The sequence below is a fragment of the Podarcis bocagei genome (genome assembly GCF_964188305.1).
Source record: "Podarcis bocagei genome assembly, chromosome: 16".
Taxonomy (NCBI): Eukaryota; Metazoa; Chordata; class Lepidosauria; order Squamata; family Lacertidae; genus Podarcis; species Podarcis bocagei.
The window spans coordinates 40,870,426-40,892,707 of record NC_138142.1 but is presented as its reverse complement, the minus strand read 5'-3'; the positions used below and the strand labels follow the sequence as shown (position 1 = coordinate 40,892,707).

Below are 22,282 nucleotides of genomic sequence, written 5' to 3'. Positions count from 1 at the left end.
TGTCCTTATTTCTCCCAAGCCCTTTTTTGTTGTTTGGTCATTTAGTCGTGTCCGCCTCTTTGTGACCCCCTGGACCAGAGCACGCCAGGCACTTCTGTCTTCCACTGCCTCCCGTAGTTTGGTCAAACTCATGCTGGTCGCTTCGAGAACACTGTCCCACCATCTCGTCCTCTGACGTCCCCTTCTCCTTGTGCCCTCCATCTTTCCCAACATCAGGGTCTTTTCCAGGGAGTCTTCTCTTCTCCTAAGATGGCCAAAGTCTTGGAGCCTCAGCTTCAGGATCTGTCCTTCCAGTGAGCACTCAGGGCTGATTTCCTTCAGAATGGAGAGGTTTGATCTTCTTGCAGTCCATGGGACTCTCAAGAGTCTCCTCCAGCACCACAATTCAAAAGCATCCATTCTTCGGCAATCAGCCTTCTTTATGGTCCAGCTTTCACTTCCATACATCACTACTGGGAAAACCATGGCTTTAACTATACGGACATTTGTTGGCAAGGTGATGTCTCTGCTTTTTAAGATGCTGTCTAGGTTTGTCGTTGCTTTTCTCCCAAGAAGCAGGCGTCTTTGAATTTCGTGACTGCTGTCACCATCTGCAGTGATCATGGAGCCCAAGAAAGTAAAACCTCTCACTGCCTCCATTTCTTCCCCTTCCCCGTCCTTGTTTCTCCCCATCCCTAAATCTTACTTTAAAAACTTTTTTACCTCTTGCAACGGCATTAGGACCCAGCCGCCCCATTCTGAATCATGCTGAAAAACCAGTTTGGGATGAGCCCAGGCTGTACGCCGGCATCTTGGAACACCCCAGAGTTGCTGTTTTGTGTCTTTGACCTCCTCTTAGGAGCAGGAGAGGCCGAATTGGTCCTTGCGGTGGGGCCGGATGGGCTCTTACGTTGGCGAAGAGGCGGCTCTGCCTTCTGAAAGGTGAGTCCGAAAGGTGATTCGCAAGGGGATCTCAGAGGCAGAGAGCTTGCTCTGAGTGCAGAAGGCTCCTGGTCTGATTTCTGGCATCTCCAGGTAGGGCCAGGGGAAAAAACTCCTTTCCAAAATCCTGCGGGGTTGCTGCTGACCCGTGCGGGCAATACTGACCTCAATCCTTCAGTGCCCATATTGAAACAGTCATTTCCTCAAAACCTCAACGGCTGAAAGCTTGGCATTGTTTTTAAGGGAAGGGGGTGTCACCTGCCTTGCATGCAGAAGGTTCCAGGTAGATTTGGGAATGTCCCCGGGAGAGATGCTGCCGGTCCGTGTAGTAAACAACAGGGAGCTAAGTGGCTCTGACCAGGTAAAAACTGAATTCCTATGTTTCTGTGCCCTTTCCTGTTCAGTTTCCAAATCTCAGGGGTTCTTGGAGACATTCCCAAGGGAGGTTCAAAATAAGCTGTATTATTCTATTTATTTATTTATTATTATTATTATTTACTGGATTTATATATATACCGTCCTTTGTCGCAAGATCTCAGGGCAGTTTATAACCGCGACAGAGAAAAGAAGGCTTGGAAAAATAATAATACTGTACACTGCTCTGCGGGTTACAGGAAGGAGTCCTCAGTCCCTGTTCCGTGCTCCACACCTTACGGGGTTAATCACCATGCCAAATCCTGGCTCTGCAGAATTTGGGGTGCCGTGAATATAAAATGTTCCACACCCGACATTCGGGACCCGTCCAAAGTGTCTTAGGGGCCAACGCCCACGTCGTGGTGTCGACAGAGAGTCAGTCTGGGAGACCAGAGTTCGAATCCTCGCTCGGCCATGAAGGATGTGGGGTGTCCTTGGGTCACCTTGCGGCTTCTCAGCCTAACCGACCTCTCGGGGTTGTTTTGTGAGGATGAAATGGGGAGAGAACCAAGTTCAAAGGTGTCACTATTAACATACAAAGCCCTTAACAAATTGGGACCGGTTTACCTACAAAATTGCCTTAGCCCATAAACGCCCCCTGGGCCAATTCGATCGGTGGAACTGGCGCTGCTACAGAATTCTTGTTCTGCATTTGCAAGATTTGATTGTTTAGAGTGTCAACTGTGGAACTCCCTGCCTACTGATATCAAGCGTCTTCACTGTAGTCTTTTGGGGGCCTGCTAAAAACCAGGGCTGGGCGATAATCTGGTTTCCCCCCCATTTTTGCATAGGAGGCACACATCACGATTTGCAATATATTGCCAGGTCAAAAATTATGAAACTGATATCACAATATGAACTTCAAACTGGTTTTGGATGCCCAGCCCTACTAAAAACATTGCTGTTTAGACAAGCCTACCCAGATGTTTGGAAAGTTGATGCGAGTTCTGTTTTGGGCCTATTTCCATTTTACCTTTCTGAGCTTTTAATTATTGTTGTGTAGAAATTAGATTATTATGGTACCTCTGGATGCGAACGGGATCTGTTCCGGAGCCCCGTTCGCATCCTGAAACGAACGCAACCCGCGTTTGCACGTCTGCGTGTGCGCGGGTCGCAATTCGCCGCTTCTGTGCATGCGCGTGACACCATTTTGCGCCTCTGCGCATGCGCGAATGGCAAAACCTGGAAGTAATGCGCTCCGTTACTTCCGGGTCGCCACAGAGCGCAACCCAAAAATATTCATCCCGAAGCATATTTAACCCGAAGTATGACTGTATACTAAAGTAAAATTCACTTCCAGTGCTCCGCCCACCGTTGCCTCAGGCACAGCCCACGACTGACATTTGGCCTCTGGGAGGTTCCTCAAAAGGGACTGCGGCCCTCAGGCCTGAAGAAGGTTCTCCGCCCCTTCCATAATACAATGGTGAGTCTTTCAGGTGTCATGAGACTCCCTTTTTGCTGTGATGTGGTTTTAGCTGACCGCAAGCTCAACCGTGTGATGGAGCAGCAAAAAAGGCGAATGCTATTCTAGGCTGCATCAGCAGAAGTCTATAATCCAGATCAAGGGAAGCAATAGACTCACTCTATTTTGCCTTGGTCAGACCACACCTGGAATGCTGTGTCCAGTTCTGTGTGCCCCAATTTAAGAAGGATGTTGACAAGCTGGAACATGTGCAGAGAAGGGTGACCAAGGTGATCAAGGGTCTGGAAACCAAGCCTGATGAGGAATGGTTGAAGGAGCTGGGTATGTCTAGCCTGGGAAAGGGGAGATATGAGAGCCATCTTCAAATATCTGAAAGTCTGTCACATGGAAGAAGGAACAAGCTTGTTTTCTCCTGCTCTGGTGGGTAGGACTCAAACCTGTGGCTTCAAGTGACAAGGAAGGCGATTCTGACTCAACATCAGGAATAACTTTCTGGCAGCAAGAGCTGTTAGATAGTGGAATGGGCTGCTTTGGAAGGTTGTGGGCTCTCCTTCCTTGGAGGTTTTTAAGCAGAGGTTGGGTGGCCGTCTGTCATGGATGCTGTAGTTGAGATGCCTGCATTGCAGGGGGTGTGACCGGATGACCCCCTGGGATCCCTTAAAGGTAAAGGGACCCCTGACCATTAGGTCCAGTCGTGGCCGACTCTGGGGTTGCGGTGCTCATCTCGCTTTACTGGCCGAGGGAGCCGGCGTACAGCTTCCGGGTCATGTGGCCAGCAGGACTAAGCCGCTTCTGGTGAGCCAGAGCAGCGCACGGAAACGCCGTTTACCTTCCCGCCAGAGTGGTACCTATTTATCTACTTGCACTTTGTGCTTTCGAACTGCTAGGTTGGCAGGAGCAGGGACAGAGCAACAGGAGTTCACCCCATTGCGGGGATTCGAACCGCTGACCTTCCGATTGGCAAGCCCTAGGCTCTGTGTTTTAACCCACAGCGCCACCCGCGTCCCTCTGGGGTCCCTTACGACTCTACAATTCTGATTCTATGTATGTGAATGGTATCTGTTTGTGAGCAGGGCGTGTATGTCTATCTACTCTTGACTCTGGCCTCATCTGCCGTAAAGGAGCGCAGAAATAAATAACACACCACACATGCTCAGGGACGTTCTCGTCCTTGACGATTTCATGTTTTCTGTAGAGAGGTCTGGCGAGGAACTCTTCGATTCCATTGTTCTACGACAGACACAACACTCCCTCTGCAAAATAAACCACATTTTGTCTCTCTGGCCGCTGCTGTTCCTGGGACACGACGTCAGCCAAAGAAATCTCTGCCTTTTCAACGTGCAAATGTGTTAGGACCTGTTCAACTCGTCCGCAGAGAAGGAGGAGAAGGAGGGGAGCGTGATTCATGTCAGGGAGGCTCAGCGAGACACGGATCACGGATCTGGAATGAGGTGTTTTGCAGCTACCACAGAATCAGGTTCACTTTCGTTCAGTGCACTCCCCTGGTGAACCAGGAAGAAACTAGCCTGGTGAGGAACGGTTGAAGGAGTCAGGTGTGGGAAAGAGGAGTCTGAGAGAGGAGGTGCGACTGCCATTTTCAGACATCTTTTTTTAAAAAATCAATAATAAAAATAAAATTTTATTTATATCCTGCCCTCCCCAGCTGAAGCCGGGCTTAGAGTAGCTAACAACAGTAAAAATAACACAACACTCTAAAATCAATTCATTCTAAAATCAATTCAGAATCAAACTGATGGCAACTATTGGGCTAGAGTGCTATGAGGATTACAGAAGGAGGGGGTCAGGCTGTGCCTTGGCCCAAAGCCTGGTGGAACAGCTCCATCTTGCAGGCCCTGCAGAAAGATGTCAAGTCCCGCAGGGCCCTAGTCTCTTGGGACAGAGCGTTCCGCCAAGTCGGGGCCACTACTGAAAAAGCCCTGGCTCTGGTTGAGGCTAGCCTAACCTCCCTGTGGCCCGGGACCTCCAAGATGTTTTTGTTTGAAGACCGTAAGGTCCTCTGTGGGACATACCAGGAGAGGCGGTCCTGTAGGTACGAGGGTCCTAAGCCCAAAGGGCTTTAAAGGTTAAAACCAGCACCTTAAACCTGACCCTGTACTCCACCGGGAGCCAGTGCAGCTGGTAAAGCACCGGGTGAATGTGATCTCGCAGCAAAGACCCCATAAGGAGTCTCACCACAGCATTCTGCACCCGCTGGAGTTTCTGGTCAGTCTCAAGGGCAGCCCCACGTAGAGTGAGTTACAATAATCCAGTCTGGAGGTGAGCGTCGCGTGAATCACAGTGGCCAGATCAGGGCGAGAAAGGTAAGGGACCAACTGCTTAGCTTGGCGGAGATGAAAAAATGCTGCCTTTGTTATAGCTGCAATCTGCGCCTCCATGGAAAGAGAGGTGTTGAAGATTACACCCAAACTCTTAACAGACGGTGCTGACACTAACTGCGCCCCTGCAAGAGATCAATTTTTATTGTTTTCTTTACACAGTCATTTTACAATACATTAAACCACATATGCACTTTTAGTTCTTTGTGACTTCCCTCCTTCCCTTCAGCAGGTATCCTTTATTCTCTCCCGTCGCGTATTTTGATTTTTAACTTCATATCTATCTTATACATTGTAGGAGTTACTTCAATCCTGCCAGTGTTCTTAAATTCTTACAATTATCCTTTAAATACACAATAAATTTACTCCAGCTTTCCTGGAATCTCTGATCGTCCTGATCCTAAATCCTGCCTGGTCAGTTTGGCTAACTCCGCATTTTTCATCATTTCCGCCTGCCCCTCCGCAATGGTAGGAACTTCTTGTAATTTCCAGTTTGGGGCCAGCATATCCCTGGCCGCCATTTTCAGATATCTTAAGGGCTGTCACATGGTCGATGGAGCAAAGTGGTTTTCTCCCGAGGGTAGGATTCGAACCCATGGCTTCAAGTTACAAGGAAGGAGATTCCGAGTGAAGAATTTTCTGACAGTAAGAGGAACAGTGGAACAGACTCCCACAAGAGGAGTCTTTTTTGGAGGTTTTAAAGAAGAGGATGGATGGCCACCTGTCATGTATGATCTAGTTTTAGCCTGCATCGCGACAGGGTTGGTCTAGATGACCCCAGGGTCCCTTCTAACTCGACGATTCCATGTACAAATGTCTTTGTGGCCAAGTAAGGCCCCCATCTAGCCTACAAGCAGACAGCCAGGCACCTCTCAGAAAGTTACAAGGAGAGACTTTCCCCTGTCCTGAACGTGTGGTAGACTGCTCCTGAATCTGGAATCTCCATTTAAGACATCTCATGACTAGCAGCTGGTCAGTGAATTTCTCTCATCCCCTTGTGGAACTGTATAAGTCGCAAGTCGCCACCCACATCTTGTGGCCTGGAGTTCCACAAGTTTCCCCTCCTTGTCTGAAGGGTTTCTTCCTTCTGGGCAGTTTCGTTGAGGGACTGCATCCTTAACAACAAAATAAATTTTTAAACCTGTCTATCAAATGCTAGGATAGCATGAGAGCATGAGACTCTTAACCTCAAGGCCACGAGTTCGAGCGCCGCGTCGGGCCGAAGATTCCCGCATTGCAGGGGGCTGGGTTTAGATGAACCTTGTGGCCCCTTCCAGCTTCACGATTCTACGATTCTACAATTCTAAAACCAAGAGGTCAGCGGCAAAGCCTTGCTAGTGGAACGGAGCTTCCATTCTCAGGAGCAGTCTACCTTTCTGAATCGCCTGGCGCTGGGAACAGGCGATTCAATCGAAGGCCGGGCGTTTGACTGGCCAGCGTGGGAAACAGGATTCCTGATTGGCTAGGCCTCTTGGCCCCAATCCAGCAGGGCTGCTTGTCCTTTCAGGTTCACCTTGCGCTCGATAACTCAAACGCCCGTGCCAGGATCCGCCTCTCATCGCAGAGCTGGTTTTTTGCATAGTTTGTGCAGAGAGCGTTGATCCATCGGCCCGGTTGCTACGGGAGCAAATAGCCTCTCCTCCTCCTGGGTGTGGCGCCCGGCTGCAAAACCAGCCCTGCGGTGAATATTTAGCATGAGAAACCTTTGGGGATTACCTGGAGCAAACTTTCTCTCTTCCCAGTTCTTAACCTCCTGAGCTACTCAGTTGGGCAACTGGTAGTTCCTGGAGGCCAAATTCATTTGGAAGGTAATTCCCGATGGCTTGGGCTTCGTTCTAATGCATCGCCAACTATTATTGACGTTAATTATCACTGTTGTCGTTTTAAGTAACTTTCTGGTGTTGCACGGCGGCTGTGTTTGCCGAGAAGGAGGCAGCAGGTCTCTGCCCCGAGGAGCTTACAATGAGCGGTACGGTGCAGGAAGGGGAGGGAAACCGAGGCAGGGGTCGTTGACGGGGGGAGAAGGTGCAACTGCTTTTGCACCCGAGAGCAGGTCTTCTTGGCGCTGGAGCCCGAAATTCGACAACAGAGGGAGGAAAGAGGGCGAACATGCAGAGGTCAGGGCCGGATTTAGGTCTGATGAGGCCCTGAGCTGCTGAAGGTAATGGGACCCTTTATATGTCCAGCTGTCCTTTGTCAGCAACAAATTGTCACTGTTTTTTGTGTTGAATATATGCTATATGGTAATTTATGGACCTAATAGGTATCTAAAGCTATTTGCACATGTAGAATGTAGGCACCCTATACCGTATTTTTTGCTCTATAAGATTCACTTTTTCCTTCCTAAAAAGCAAGGGGGAATGTGTGTGTGTCTTATGGAGCGAATGCAGGCTGCGCAGCTATCCCAGAAGCCAGAACAGCAAGAGGGATTGCTGCTTTCACTTCACAGCGATCCCTCTTGCTGTTCTGGCTTCTGAGATTCAGAATATTTTTTTTCTTGTTTTCCTCCTCCAAAAACTAGTTGCGTCTTGTGGTCTGGTGCGTCTTATAGAGCAAAAAATACGGTATATAGAAAGGAGCAAACCAGTGATATTTTAGGGAGCAGGCGGGGCCCATGACTTACATCCTAAGAGCCTACACAACACAAAACACTTTTGCTGTATGCAGGTTTTATTTTATTTGTTTTTTATCTTATATTTTGGAAATGTACATCCAGTTCTCCCCCCCCCTTTAAATTGTTTGGGGGCCCCAAGAGGGTGGGGCCCTAAGCTATAGATTGTTTAGCTTATACGTAAATACGGCACTGTTTCAGTGGTGTGTGGTTTGGGACGGGATAATTCTTTCAAATCAGAACCAGTGAAGGCGATGATGGTCCTGCGTGAGTGTCTGGAGGCGCTTGGAGGGTGGATGGCGGCTAACAGATTGAGGTTGAATCCTGACAAGACAGAAGTACTGTTTTTGGGGGACAGGGGGCAGGCAGGTGTGGAGGTCTCCCTGGTCCTGAATGGGGCAACTGTGCCCCTGAAGGACCAGGTGCGCAGCCTGGGAGTCATTCTGCACTCACAGCTCTCCATGGAGGTGCAGGTCAATTCTGTCTCCAGGGCGGCTGTCTACCAGCTCCATCTGGTACGCAGGATGAGACCCTCTCTGCCCGCAGACTGTCTTGCCAGAGTGGTGCATGCTCTAGTTATCTCTCGCTTGGACTACTGCAATGCGCTCTACGTGGGGCTACCTATGAAGGTGACCCGGAAACTACAATTAATCCAGGATGTGGCAGCTAGACTGGTGACTGGGGGCAGCCACCAAGACCACATAACACCGGTCTTGAAAGACCTACATTGGCTCCCAGTACGTTTCCGAGCACAATTCAAAGTGTTGGTGCTGACCTTTAAAGCCCTAAACGGCCTCAGTCCTGTATACCTGAAGGAGCGTCTCCACCCCTATCATTCTTCCCAGACACTGAGGTCCAGCTCTGAGGGCCTTCTGGCAGTTCCGTCACTGCAAGAAGCCAAGTTACAGGGAACCAGGCAGAGGGCCTTCTCGGTAGTGGCGCCTGCCCTGTGGAACGCCCTCCCACCAGATGTCAAAGAGAACAACAACTACCAGACTTTTAGAAGGCATCTGAAGGCAGCCCTGTTTAGGGAAGCTTTTAATGTTTAACAGACCACTGTATTTTAATACTTTGTTGGAAGCTGCCCAGAGTGGCTGGGGAGACCAAGCTCAGACGTCCTTGGACAGAGGGGTTCTGGGTGCGAAAGGTCACAGCCATCCCCACTCAATTTTGACCAAGCTTCTTTGGAACTCAGCACCAAGACAAACTTAGAATCCTAGAATCCTAGAGTTGGAAGAGACCACCAGGGCCATCGAGTCCAACCCCCTGCCAAGCAGGAAACACCATCAGAGCACTCCTGACATCTGGTTGTCAAGCCTCTGCTTAAAGACCTCCAAAGAAGGAGACTCCACCACACTCCTTGGCAGCAAATTCCACTGTCAAGCAGCTCTTACTGTCAGGAAGTTCTTCCTAATGTTTAGGTGGAATCTTCTTTCTTGTAGTTTGAATCCATTGCTCCGTGTCCGCCTCTCTGGAGCAGCAGAAAACAACCTTTTTCCCTACTTCTGCGGAGACGTCTGCAGGACTAGGCTGTTGACCAATCTCTCTCTCTCTGTTGCAGGTTTAAGAAGGAAGCCGCAGAACCTCTTTCTCCTGAACGGGGAGACACCACCGATGAGGCCGTGAACATCAAGGACATGGAACTGAAGGAGGAATGGCAGGACGATGAATTCCCTCGGTAAGCCGCGTGCTGGGGAAACGCGGGTGACGGTGGGTGTCCCAGGGAAGAGATGGAGAAACGAAGCCTCCATGCCCAAGAGCAGTCTATCTTAGAACGTTGGGCATTGGCTGGCTGGAGGCCGAGTGATAGGGGTGGGCCTTTCAGCTCAGCTCGCAGGCTGTCCGGTTGGCCGCAGTAGGAAAAAGGGGTGCTGGAGCAAAAGGGGCGTCCGTCTCAACCTGGCAGGCACCTCCTTGAGGTATCCATGGGACTCCTCTCTGGGAGGCAACACACCACACCTACGCCCAGGCAGTTCTTGGGTTCTTAGGTGCTGTAGCTCAGGCCTGGCAGGGCAGGGCCAATGTGGGCCTCCAGTCCTTTATCCGGCCATTCCCTGAGAAACACATCCCACCTCCTTTGCTGGGATGTCTCCTTGACCTCTGGTCACACCTCTTTTCTGCCTAGTACGTTTCCGAGCACAATTCAAAGTGTTGGTGCTGACCTTGAAAGCCCTAAACGGCCTCGGTCCAGTATATCTGAAGGAGCGTCTCCACCTCCATCATTCTGCCCGGACACTGAGGTCCAGCTCTGAGGGCCTTCTGGCAGTTCCCTCCCTGTGAGAAGCCAAGTTACAGGGAACCAGGCAGAGGGCCTTCTCGGTGGTGGCGCCTGCCCTGTGGAACGCCCTTCCACCAGATGTCAAAGAGAACAACAACTACCAGACTTTTAGAAGACATCTGAAGGCAGCCCTGTTCAGGGAAGCTTTTAACGTTTAATAGGTTATTGTATTTTAGTGGAAGCCGCCCAGAGTGGCTGGGGAAACCCAGCCAGATGGACGGGGTATAAATAATAAATAATAACAATAAATTATTATTATTATTATTATTATTATTATTATTATTTAGTTGGAAAGTGGGGGGGAGGGTGTGGATAGAAACTAGCTGGCTGTACCACTCTTCCCTCTGGCCCTGTGGCCCTCAGAAGGTTCTTGGGATGGAAAATGTTCCCTGCTCCTGCTATAGCTGTTAGGCAACGCTGCCTCTGCCTCTCCCACCTTCCTCTCGTTCCTCAGAGGCCCCTTCTCTTTTCTGCTTTGCAGGCCTCTTCCAGAGGAGATCTCTGAGGAGGATCTGGAAGAATCCAGTTCGGAAATGAGCCCAGGTAAGAGACCCAACAGGTGGCTGCTTGGGTTTCCTGGAGTAGCAAGAGGGGGTTGCTTTCTCCCCTTCTGGATTCCCTCTCTTCCTTCTGGCATGCGGAGACCCCTCCCCTCATTGTCAGTGCCTCACTTTGACCTGTCCATGGGCCTAAATCACAGAATCATAAGATTTGAAGGGACTATTCTGGACAACAGCCATACGAGAAATAATTAAAATAACCAAACAAGTACAGTGGTACCTCGGGATGCGAACAGGATCTGTTCCGGAGACCCGTTCACATCCTGAATGGAATGTAAGACGCGATGGCGCATCTGCGCGTGCGCGGGTTGCGTTTTGCCGCTTCCATGCATGCGCGTGACGTCATTTTGAGCATCTGTGCATGCGCAAGCGGTGAAATCCAGAAGTAACATGCTCCGTTACTTCTGGGTTGCTGTGGAGCGCAATCTGAAAGCGCTCAACCTGAAGCACATTCAACTTGAGGTATGACTGTATTAGAAACCACCCCAGAAGTGGCCCTACTAAACATCTCCCAAGACAACAATGCCCATTTACACCACAAAGAACTCATAACCCACCTACTTTCAGCAGCCAGACGCATCATAGCCAGACACCGGAGAGACCTGTCAGGAGTAAACATGGACCAATGGTACCAAATAGTGTGGGAAACAGCCCTACTAGAAAAATTAACCGATAAACTGAAACCGACACGGGGACAAACAGAAGACGACACCTTCACCCCGGTATGGCTCCCCTTTATCACATACACAGTCAGTGCAGACAATATCGAGATTGGTGGACCAATGGAGACTTCCTGTGTCCTCTGTTTAAAACCATGAGGACTAGCATCTTGCATTGTTTTTAGGGGAAAGGCTGGAGAGCTGCTGCCAGCCCGTGTAGGAGGCCCTGAATTTTCACAAGGGCTTTTTGAAAACCAAACCCGATGAGGAAGAGCTGGACTTGGAAAGCTGTGGATTGCAGGGGGTTAATCTGGATGGCTTCTGGTAAAGTTCTCTGCAGCAATACCATTCCATGATTCTTTTAAACGGAAAGAAGTTGAAATTGAGAGCTGCACCCCTAGCTACAGCGGCAATTCTTTTTATTATTATTATTAAATTTTTACTGAATTTTACAAGAAAAGGAGGATAAAATCGTGATATGGAATTATGAAAACACTGGCAGGACTACGATGTGGAAAATGCTTCGGAATTCAGACCGTGGGAAGTCAACAAAAAAAAATAAAGATTGCAATTTGGAAGACAACTGGACTTTCTTTATTTTAGTTTTTTATTTTTATTGGATTTGATTTGATATGTTAATTGGATGTTCTTATTGGAAAATTAATAAACGCTTTAAAAAAAAAGAATTTTACAAGAAAAGAAAAGAAAAAACAAAGAACAATATGTATACCATCATCAATCTTTATTACGGTCCAGAGACCCAACAAATCGTTACAAAGCAATGCACAATTCAGACAGCCTACCTCCAGGTTAAACAAGCATTTTGTTCAGAATATAGGGATCATTTGTTCTTGCAACCACCGATAAAAACTTTGCCACTGCTAATGTTCTAGCATTTGTCCGGTCTTCCAGTAGGAACCTGACATAGTAAGCCTCTGATTTTCCTGGGAAAGGTACCAGCAAGGGTAGTATCAGTTCAGCCCTGGCTTGCTCATATTTTGCACAATGCAACAAAATATGTTTTATGGAATCGATGTCTTGGGCATACGAGCAAAGTCTGTCCTGGTAGGGAACTCCTCTCCACCTGCCATCCGACACTGCAGAAGGAAAGACGTTTGGTCTGGCTTTGGTGAAAAGCCTTCGGTAGTTTGGTACTGTCAGGTTTTTAATGTAAGGTGTTAACTTAAAGACATGCCCATATTGTACTCCTACTGCCAGCGGACTACAGATGCGTGTGATCGAGATCGCAAGCCACTGTGTGAATTATCCACAATATGTATATAAATGTGTTTACAGTCTTATCTACAGCGGCAATTCAATGATTCAGGATTGAATCATTGAATCAATGTCTTTCTGCATGCCAAGCAGGCGTCCAGCCTCTGACCTCTGATTCCCCCACCCCCTTCTTCTCCTCCGCCCCACACCAGTCACCCCCAACACCCTAGAGCTGTGCGGTCGGCGGCTCATGAAGAAAAGACTTCCAGCCCCGGATCTCAGCTCGGTGAAATCTGGAGAGGGGCTGGAAGCCACGCCGGAAGGCAGTTTGGACATCAACGTGGACGAGCTGGAGACCCCGTCCGACAGCGAGCTCCAGGAGGGCTCTGAGAATGGGCACGAGTTCGAATGGGAAGGTGAGGGGCCTGGGTTCGAGGGTCTCCCAAGGCGGACGACACCCCGGGGAGGTGGACCCTGCGTGGGAACGGGTGGTCTGCCAGAAAGGAAAGAGATTTGTTTGTGGGATCCACTGCACCCCGAGGAACCTAGGAGGGTGGTGGTAAGAGAAAATAGGCTCATAGAATCCTAGAACAGTAAGTTGGATGGGACCCCAGCGGTCATCTAGCCCAACCCGCTTCAAAGTTTGGGAAACGCTGTCCCAAGAAGCTGGCTAGCTTCTGCTTTTCCAGATCCTTTCACCTGACATTGACCCAAATTCGGTCCTCCCCCCCCCCCCCGGCTACCCTGTCCGATGCGCACAGATGATCTCCCCAGAGCCCGGAGGGTGGAGGGCAACTTGCCCGAGAAGTTTTGCACCGGTCGCGTGGTGGACATCAAGGGCCAAGACGGGCGCAAGTGGCGGATTTTCCTGACGGACGAGCGGGAGCAGAAAGTGGACCTGGGTGCCGTCGAGCCCTACAAGAAAGTCATCTCTCACGGAGGTGAGGAATAATGTCAGCTGCTGAGGTGAAGAGGGTTGGAGTTGTGGGGCTTGCGTCCTCCTTGCAGGCTTCCCTTGGGGGCATGGGGTGGGCCACTGCGGGAGCAGGAAGCTGGAGTAGAGGAGCCACTGGCCTGATCCAGCTACAGGGCTCTTCATAAGTTCTTGTGGAGCCTCCAGGTTCAGAGGCAGTCTATCTAGATATGTTCGTCCCCAGTGGCATTTGGCCCAAATGGGCCCCTTTGGCTCTTGGTTCTACCCTATCTGGGGCTTTTCAGCTCGGGAAGAAAGGCAACCTGGGTTTGGGGTGTGTGTGTGTGTGTCAGGGAGCCGGCCAGCAATAAATCACACGGATTAAGTAATAATAATTTAATAATACTAATTTATTATTTATACTGGTTTTGACCTTTAAAGCCCTATGCGGCCCAGGACCCTCGTACCTACAGGACTGCCTCTCCTGGTCTGCCCCACGGAGGACCTTAAGGTCCACAAACGACAACATTTTGGAGGTCCCAAGTCGCAAGGTGGTTAGGTTGTCCTCAACTGGGGCCAGGGCCTTTTCAGTACTGGCCCCGACTTGGTGGAACACTCTGTCCCAAGAGACTTGACATCTTTCCGCAGGGCCTGCAAGACAGAGCTGTTCCACCAGGCCTTTGGTTTGGACTCAGTCTGACCCTTATGTTTCCCTCCCCTTGTGGTTTTGATCCATGGGCTACTTTTAAAATGAGGCTGTATTTTAAATTGTATTTTTAACCTATATATATATATATATATATATATATTTAAAAAAATCCCTCCCCTATTATGTTTTTATTGTAATTTTACTGATGTTAGCCGCCCTGAGCCTGGCTCTGCCCAGGGAGGGCAGGGTATAAATATTTTTTTTTAAATTATTATTATTCCTCCCACTGCTCCTCTGCATCCAGGCAGAGGGCCTTCTTGGTGGTGGCGCCCGCCCTGTGGGACGCCCTCCCACCAGATGTCAAAGAGATAAACAACTACCTGACATTCAGAAGACATCTGAAGGCAGCCCTGTTTAGGGAAGTTTTTAATGTGTGACATTTTGATGTATTTTTAATCTTTGTTGGAAGCTGCCCAGTGTGGCTGGGGGAACCCAGACAGATGGGCAGGGTACAAATAAATTATTATTATTATTATTATTATTATTATTATTATTATTATTATTATTGTTGTTGTTGTTGTTGTTGTTGTTGTTGTTGTTGTTGTTGTTGTTATTATTATTATTATTATTATTATTATTATTATTATTTATCCAACCTGTCCGTCATCGTGTGGCAGACACAAATCAAAGTGTGACCGGTGACCCCTTCCTCCCAAAGGATTCCCAACTGACCTCTCCCCTTATTCCTTCCTAGGCTACTTTGGAGAAGGCCTGAACGCCATCATCATGTTTGCCTCGTGCTACTTACCTGACAGCTCCATCCCAGATTATCCGTACGTCATGGAGAATCTCTTCAGGTGAGAGCCGCCTGGTCCCTCAAAACCGGGCGGGAAAGAGGGCTTCCGCCGGGGTGGCCGGGGCCGTCGATTGCTGGGGATGCTACGATTCTTGGTTAAATACATTTCTTTTACATTTTTATTCATACTTTCCAGATTTATACATTTCATTAATTAATTTAAAATCATTCTGCCGTTCCTTAAATTTATTTTTTAATCTCTTCTGCACATTCAAATTCATTTAATTTGCTTGTTTGTTTATATACTCTTATGAAACTGCAGGTTATTACAATAATCCTGCCAGTGTTTTGATCTGTTTGCAATTTATCTGTAAACATTCAATAGACCATTTCCATTCTTTTATATATATAAAAAGTTTGTTATCTTGATTTCTTATTCTTCCGGTAAGTTCCGCCATTTCTGCATATTCCATAGGTTTTTGTATCCATTCTTCCTTTACTGGGACTTCTGCTTCTTTCCACTTTTGGGCAAGTAACATTCTTGCTGCTGTAGTAGCACACATGAATAAATTTCTATGCAATTTGGGTAGTTCTGTCCTTATAATTCCAAAAGAAAAGCTTCTGGGTTGGGTTTTTTATTTTATTTTACAAGCGTTATTTGAAACATCCTTTTCAATTCATTATAATATACTGTATATCATTTCCCGGTAACCTTACTACAAGACCACCACATTTGATAAAAGGAACCTTCTTTGTCTTTACATTTCCAACACTTTTTTGATTTAGACATTTCCCCCAATTTTCTCGGTGTTAGGTACCATTGATATATCATTTTCATATACAGTAATTTTCTCTTAAACCATAAAAGGCAAAGGTAAAGGACTCCTGACAGTTACCGTATTTTTCGCTCCATAGGACGCAGCTGACCATAAGACGCACCTAGTTTTTAGAGGAGGAAAGGGGGAAAGCCCAGTTTTGGGCAGATCAGCTCAAAATTGTGCTGCTTTTTTTTTACAAAGGGGGAAACCCCTTTTTTTGAGGATCATTTCAAAGTTGTTGAGCTTACATTGCAAAGGGGAAAAAATCTGTTTTTATGGGGTTCAAATCACAGTTCTGCAATCACAAACAACTCTGGGGTTGCGGCGCTCATCTCGCTTTACTGGCTGAGGGCGCTCTAAATTTTATATCCATATTCCACAATCGCTCCCATGCATGTCTATATTATGACCGATTATCCATTATCCAATGTATCTATTGCATTTTTGTTGTTGTTTTTTAAAAATAATATTTATTGAATTTTAAAGGGTTACAAAAAGAAAGAATTTAAAAAAGCATATTTAAGAAATACAAAACATCACATCACGATAATAAAATGAAAAAAGGAACAAAAAGAAAGAAAAAAATGAAAAATACAATAAATCTTCCCATAACTTATCTTTCATTTGCTTATTTCCTTGACCTCCTCACACCTCCCTTTTTTGTATTCTAGTTCAATTAGCTATTTCAGCAAATCCTTTCCATCTTTTCCAGTTTTTGTCCTCTATTCTATCTTAATATAATGTCACTTTACTTTCCCTCCTTCACCATTTAGCAATCTATTTTTCCTTAATCCTTTATAGCATTTCTGCTAAAACCGTAGTATTTCATTCCAACATCCTTCTAACATTCCTTAATTTTACAATGTTTCTGCAAATAAACTTTGAATTTCTTCCAATGGCATCTATTGCATTTTTGAAACCAGCTCTGACGTCCTTGTCCTGCCTCAAATCCCAGGTATATCATCGGGACTCTGGAGCTGATGGTTGCCGAAAATTACATCCTGGTGTGTCTGAGTGGAGCGACTCCCCGTAGCCAGGTGCCCTCCTTTTCCTGGATCAAGCAGTGTTACCAAACCATCGACAGACGGTGAGCAGCATTGGCTCTGAGCCTGTGTCCCCCCCTTTTTTCTTTTTATTAAAGATTTTCTTGATTTACAAAAGTGTTTGCAATGTCTCTCTCTCGTATTCCCCCCCCCCATCTAACATTTTTACAAATCAGTTTCATTTGTTGAGACATTAGGAAGAAAAGGGGGAAAGAGGTGGAGGGGGGGAAAGATGGGGGGGACATAGCTATCAACCTTTCCTTTTTTTGCGGGAAATTCCCTTATTCCAACGCCGCTTCCCGCTGCTATCCCGGATTGTTAGATATCCCGTAGACTGTCCCCGGGACAAGTGAGGCTGCTGATCCTTTATTTCAAATCTGAAAGTTGACAGCTAAGGGATGGAGTCGGGTGGCGATGTTTCTATTATGCTTAATGTATGTAGGGTTTGGTGTCAGCGTTGCTTGTGCTGTTCGCTTGTGTTCCTTTGGTGGTGAGAGAGGTTGGGGTTGGCCAATGTGTGGTTGTGCATTTGTGGTTGGCTGTGGTGGTCTTTGTTTTCATGTGTGAGCGCGGTGGCTGGGTGTTTTGGATCAGGTTAGCCATATCGATTTGTTTTGTTTTTTTATAAGATATTTATTAAAGTTTCACAAATTATATAAACAAACACAACAATACAAACGAACACAAACAAGAAAAAAGAACAAGTATAATTTCAAAACCTTATTTTCTTAAAACTTACTTCACCGACCTCATACCTCCCCTTTCTGCATTCCAATTTCAAATATTTAGTTCAGCAAATCCTCACCCTTAATTTAATCTAATTGTGAACCTTTCTTTTCTTTTAACTTAATATTTACAGCTGTAATCCACTTACTTTCTAAAGCCGCATCATTTTAACACTCATTAATTTTACAATGTTTCTTAAGATAGTTCTTAAATTTCTTCCAATCTTCTTCCGCCGTCTCTTTTCCCTGGTCTCAGATTCTGCCAGTCATTTCTGCCAATCCCATATAGTCTATCACCTTCATCTGCCATTCTTCCAGAGTGGGTAGATCTTGTGTCGTTAGCCATATCAATTTGTATGCTGTTGGTGGATTCTTGTCGTCGCCTTGTTGGGCTGTGTATGTGATAAAGGGGAGCCATACCGGGGTGAAGGTATCGTCTTCTATTTGTCCCCGTGTCAGTTTCAGTTTATTGATTAATTTTTCTAGTAGGGCTGTTTCCCATACTATTTGGTCCACGCTTACTCCTGACAAAGCCTGTGTGTTTTTAAAAGGTTCTGTGTCCCAGACAACTCCCAATATTATTAAGAGAATGAAAAATCAGCCTGGCTGGATCGATCAACAAGTCCTCTTGCCCCAGACAGAGCAGGCTTGAGCCCTGTAGCTCCAAGGATCAGGATTAGAAATAATAATAATAATAATAGGGACATGGGTGGCGCTGTGGTCTAAACCACAGAGCCTAGGGCTTGCCAATCGGAAGGTCAGCGGTTCGAATCTCCGTGACGGGGTGAGCTCCTGTTGCTGTCCCAGCTCCTGCCAAGCTAGCAGTTCGAAAGCACACCAGTACAAGTAGACAAATAGGTACCGCTCCAGCAGGAAGGTAAACAGCGTTTCCATGCGCTCTAGCACTTGTCACGGTCCTCCATGCGCCAGTAGCAGTTTAGTCCTGCTGGCCACATGACCCGGAAAGCTGTCTGTGGACAAACGCCAGCTCCTTCGGCCTGAAAGCGAGATGAGCGTTGCAACCCCATAGTTGCCTTTGACTGGACTTAACAGTCCAGGGGTCTTTTACTTTTACCTATTAATAATAATATAGGCGGCTTCCAACCGAATATTAAAAACAATAGAACGTCAGACATAAAAAACTTCCCTAAAGAGGGCTGCCTTCAGATGTCTTCTAAAAGTCTGGTAGTTGTTGTTCTCTTTGACATCTGGTGTGAGGGCATTCCACAGGGCGGGTGCCACCACCAAGAAGGCCCTCTGCCTGGTTCCCTGTAACCTCACTTCTCGCAGGGAGGGAACTGCCAGAAAGCCCTCGGAGCTGGACCTCAGTGTCCGGGGAGAACGATGGGGGTGGAGACGCTCCTTCAGGTATACTGGGCCGAGGCTGTTTAGGGCTTTCAAGGTCAGCACCAACACTTTGAATTGTGCTCGGAAACGTACTGGGAGCCTATTATTATTATTATTATTATTATTATTATTATTATTATTATTAATACAACACCCTTCTTCTCCAAGGAGCTCAGGGCAGCAAACAGATACAAAGTCTAAAAGCAAAGCAAAAACACTGCTCAAGGTGCCATATGAACCCCATCCCACTTTGGGAATGTTCCACTTTGGAACTCCCCGCCTCTTGAGGCCAGGCAGGTGCCTTTACTGTACTCTTTTCGTCGCTTGCTAAAAACATTTTTGTTTAGGCAAAGCCTGTCCGGACATGTAGAATGTGGGTGGGTGTTTCAACCTGTTTTAGTTCATTGCTGATCTTCTGAACTTTTAAAAGAGTTGTTTTTATTTAATTTATTTAATTCTATTCTATTTGTAGGTGTTTTACTTTTCATAAGCAAACGGTGTATAAATTTTATGAGGGGAAATGAATACATTTTAAAAATACATTCAAGAAAGAAAAAGATTGCAACTAAAGCAGTTCTGTCTGACATTGCAGGGGGTTTTATATATATATATATATATATATATAATTTATTTATTTGGTTTTTCAGATCAAGGTTTTACAGTTATATATCCAACATACAACATAGAAACAAGATTCCGAAGAGTATCCTGAACTTCTTTCCTCCCTTTTGTGGGTCCTTTGGTTAATCATTTCCTCCTGCATCTTTTATAATAATCTTTTATAATAATCCAGATCTTTTACCTCTCCCTTGTGCCCAAAAATTCACCATTAAACTACAAGTGTTATTCCAATCCTACTAACGATTTTAACTGTTTACAATGGTTTTTAAGATAAATTATAAATCCCCCCCATTCCTTATTAAATGTTTGGTCTTCCTGATTTCTGATTCTCCCAGTCATTTTTGCAATTTCGGCATAATCCATAATCTATCCTCGATCTGCCATTTTCCTCTGCTAGAGACTTTATCTTCTTTCCATCTCTGGGCCAATAACATCCGCGCAGCCGTGGTCACATACATAAAAAGTCTTTTCTGTTCCCTTGGGATTTTGGCACCTAGAATTCCTAAAAGGAAGGCTTCAGGTTTTTAAAGAAAAAGTTATTCTAAATATTTTTTAAACTCATTGTACAGTGGACGCTGGGGTTGTGAACGTGATCCGTGCTGGAGGCAAGTTCGCAACCCGCAGCGCTGTGTCTGCACACACGCGGGTTGCGATTTGGTGCTTCTGTGCATGCGCAAAGCGCAATTTAGTGCTTCTGTGTATGCGTGAATGCCGAAACCCGGAAGTAAGCCATTCCAGTACTTTCGGGTTTCGGCGCGCCCGTAACCCGAAAACGCGCAACCTGAAGCGCTTGTAACCCGAGGTATGACTGTATATATACCGTATTTTTTGCTCCATAAGACTCACTTTTCCCCTCCTAAAAAGTAAGGGGAAATGTGTGTGCGTCTTATGGAGCGAATACAGGCTGCGCAGCTATCCCAGAAGCCAGAACAGCAAGAGGGATTGCTGCTTTCACTGCGCAACGATCCCTCTTGCTGTTATGGCTTCTGAGATTCAGAATATTTTTTTTCTTGCTTTCCTCCTCCAAAAACTAGGTGCGTCTTATGGTCTGGTGCGTCTTATAGAGCGAAAAATACTATAAAATTAGTTTTATGATTCTAAGGTTCCTCAGCCCCGTCCTGTGTGAAAACATTCTAAACTTCTCTGCGCCTCTTTCTTCATATCTGGATGTGAATTTACACTCCAGAGCTCTGAGCAATGGTCTCACAATGAGCCGGTCTTCCTAGATGCCTTCTTCTCGCTGAAGGTCACGGCTGGGCAGGATTGATCCTGAAATTTTGGCTGAAGCAAAATTGTTGCTCAGATCTCCATGACGCCTTCTTGCAAAACCTGCTTTTCAAGTCCACTTTCCCCACCTGCTGACTTTACTACAAGTCCAAACAATAAATAGTTCAGATAACTATCTGGGACTTTCCCCAAATGCCAGCTGGGCTTTCCTGGCACAAAATTTATTGCCTCCTTTCGCTGCGCTGGATGGCGGATCTGCTATTCTACGGGAATCTTTTCCAGATTGGGGGCCGAATTGCCCTCTATCCCGCTTTCCGATGGCTTACTTCCAGGTTACTTCCGGGTTTCGGTGGTCACACATGCACAGAAGCGCCGAATCGCAACCCGCACAGGCACAGACATGCTAATGCGGGTTGCGGACTCTGCGGGTTGCGAACGTGCATCCTGCATGGATCACGTTCGCAACCCAAGCGTCCACTGTACTTATTGTTGTTGTTTAGTCGCTTAGTCGTGTCCGCCTCTTCGTGACCCCCTGGACCAGAGCACGCCAGGCACTCCTGTCTTCCACTGCCTCCCGCAGTTTGGTCAAACTCATGCTGGTCTCTTCGAGAACACTGTCCCACCATCTCGTTCTCCGTCGTCCCCTTCTCCTTGTGCCCTCCATCTTTCCCAACATCAGGGTCTTTTCCAGGGAGTCTTCTCTTCTCATGAGGTGGCCAAAGTCTTGGAGCCTCAGCTTCAGGATCTGTCCTTCCAGGGAGCACTCAGGACTGATTTCCTGAAGAATGGAGAGGTTTGATCTTCTTGCAGTCCATGGGACACTGTACTTATAGGCCGGTGCAAATAATCTTTCCTGCTGCAGAAATTCTTAAAGAGACTTGGGTCACTTTGAAGTTTCATTCAGGTCCATTTTTTCCTTCTTTCTTCTTTGTGTACCACAGCTTTGAAATAGAGTGTGCTGGTGTTTCATTGTTTATTTTGAAAGGGCTGCTAGGACTGTGTAAGAAAATAATGCATTATTTCCGAAACACCGATATGACGTTTTAGAAAAGCAAAAACAGATTGTTGTTTTCGGAAGATGAAATCTTTTCGTCTCTTTCCTTCATGGAAACATACAGTTGGAAGGGACCCTGAGGATCATCTAGTCCAACCCCCTGCGAGCAGAAATATGCAGCTGGTCCCATATAGGGATAAATCCTGCACCCTTGGAGTTATCAGCACCACGGTCTAACCAACTGACCACTGTTTCTTTTTTAAAAAACAACAACAACACATGTTTTCACACAAAAGGCTAGCCAAAAGGAAATTAAGTTCATTTGCCAATTTGCAGATAATCTTGTGGCGGGGAGTTCCACCAGTTTAACAGTGCCGTAAGTTCCTTTGGCTTTTTTTTGCGACAGGCTCCGGAAGAACCTGAAGACGTTGATTATTGTCCATCCCACTTGGTACATCAAAGCGTTGATGGCGGTGTTCAGACCTTTCATCAGGTAGGTTGGCCAATTACAGTGGTGCCCCGCAAGACGAACGCCTCGCGAGACGAACAACTCGCAAAACGAAAGGTTTTTTCGTTTTTGAGTTGCTTCGCAAGACGAATTTCCCTATGGGCTTGCTTCGCAAAACGAAGCTTGCCCCGCAAGCTCCGGGGACAGCGGGAAGCGCAGCGCGTCTTCCCCGCTGTCCCCGGACCCCTTTTGAAGCAAGGGGCGGCAAGGGGGAGAAGCGATCT

The 22,282-nt window shown here is 46.8% G+C and overlaps 1 protein-coding gene and 1 long non-coding RNA gene across 3 annotated transcripts in view; one reads left to right on the top strand and one right to left on the bottom strand.

Annotated features, from left to right (window-relative positions):
- The window catches only part of LOC308575305, a 110,702-nt gene that overhangs the window by 42,927 nt on the left and 45,493 nt on the right, over window positions 1-22,282 (bottom strand). The gene's annotated exons all lie outside the window — the stretch shown is intronic.
- Window positions 764-22,282, top strand: part of BNIPL (BCL2 interacting protein like) — a 28,078-nt gene continuing 6,559 nt past the window's right edge. Inside the window, exons 1-8 of one of the 2 annotated variants that reach the window (XM_081173759.1) lie at window positions 764-921; window positions 9,267-9,383; window positions 10,465-10,526; window positions 12,630-12,833; window positions 13,179-13,358; window positions 14,734-14,836; window positions 16,549-16,680; window positions 21,957-22,043. In XM_081173759.1, the coding sequence (XP_081029885.1) occupies window positions 878-921; window positions 9,267-9,383; window positions 10,465-10,526; window positions 12,630-12,833; window positions 13,179-13,358; window positions 14,734-14,836; window positions 16,549-16,680; window positions 21,957-22,043 (929 nt within the window). In that variant the 5' untranslated portion in view covers window positions 764-877. Of the gene's footprint in view, window positions 922-6,758; window positions 6,903-9,266; window positions 9,384-10,464; window positions 10,527-12,629; window positions 12,834-13,178; window positions 13,359-14,733; window positions 14,837-16,548; window positions 16,681-21,956; window positions 22,044-22,282 lie in introns of those variants that run through there. The other variant, XM_081173760.1, reaches the window with a different exon arrangement.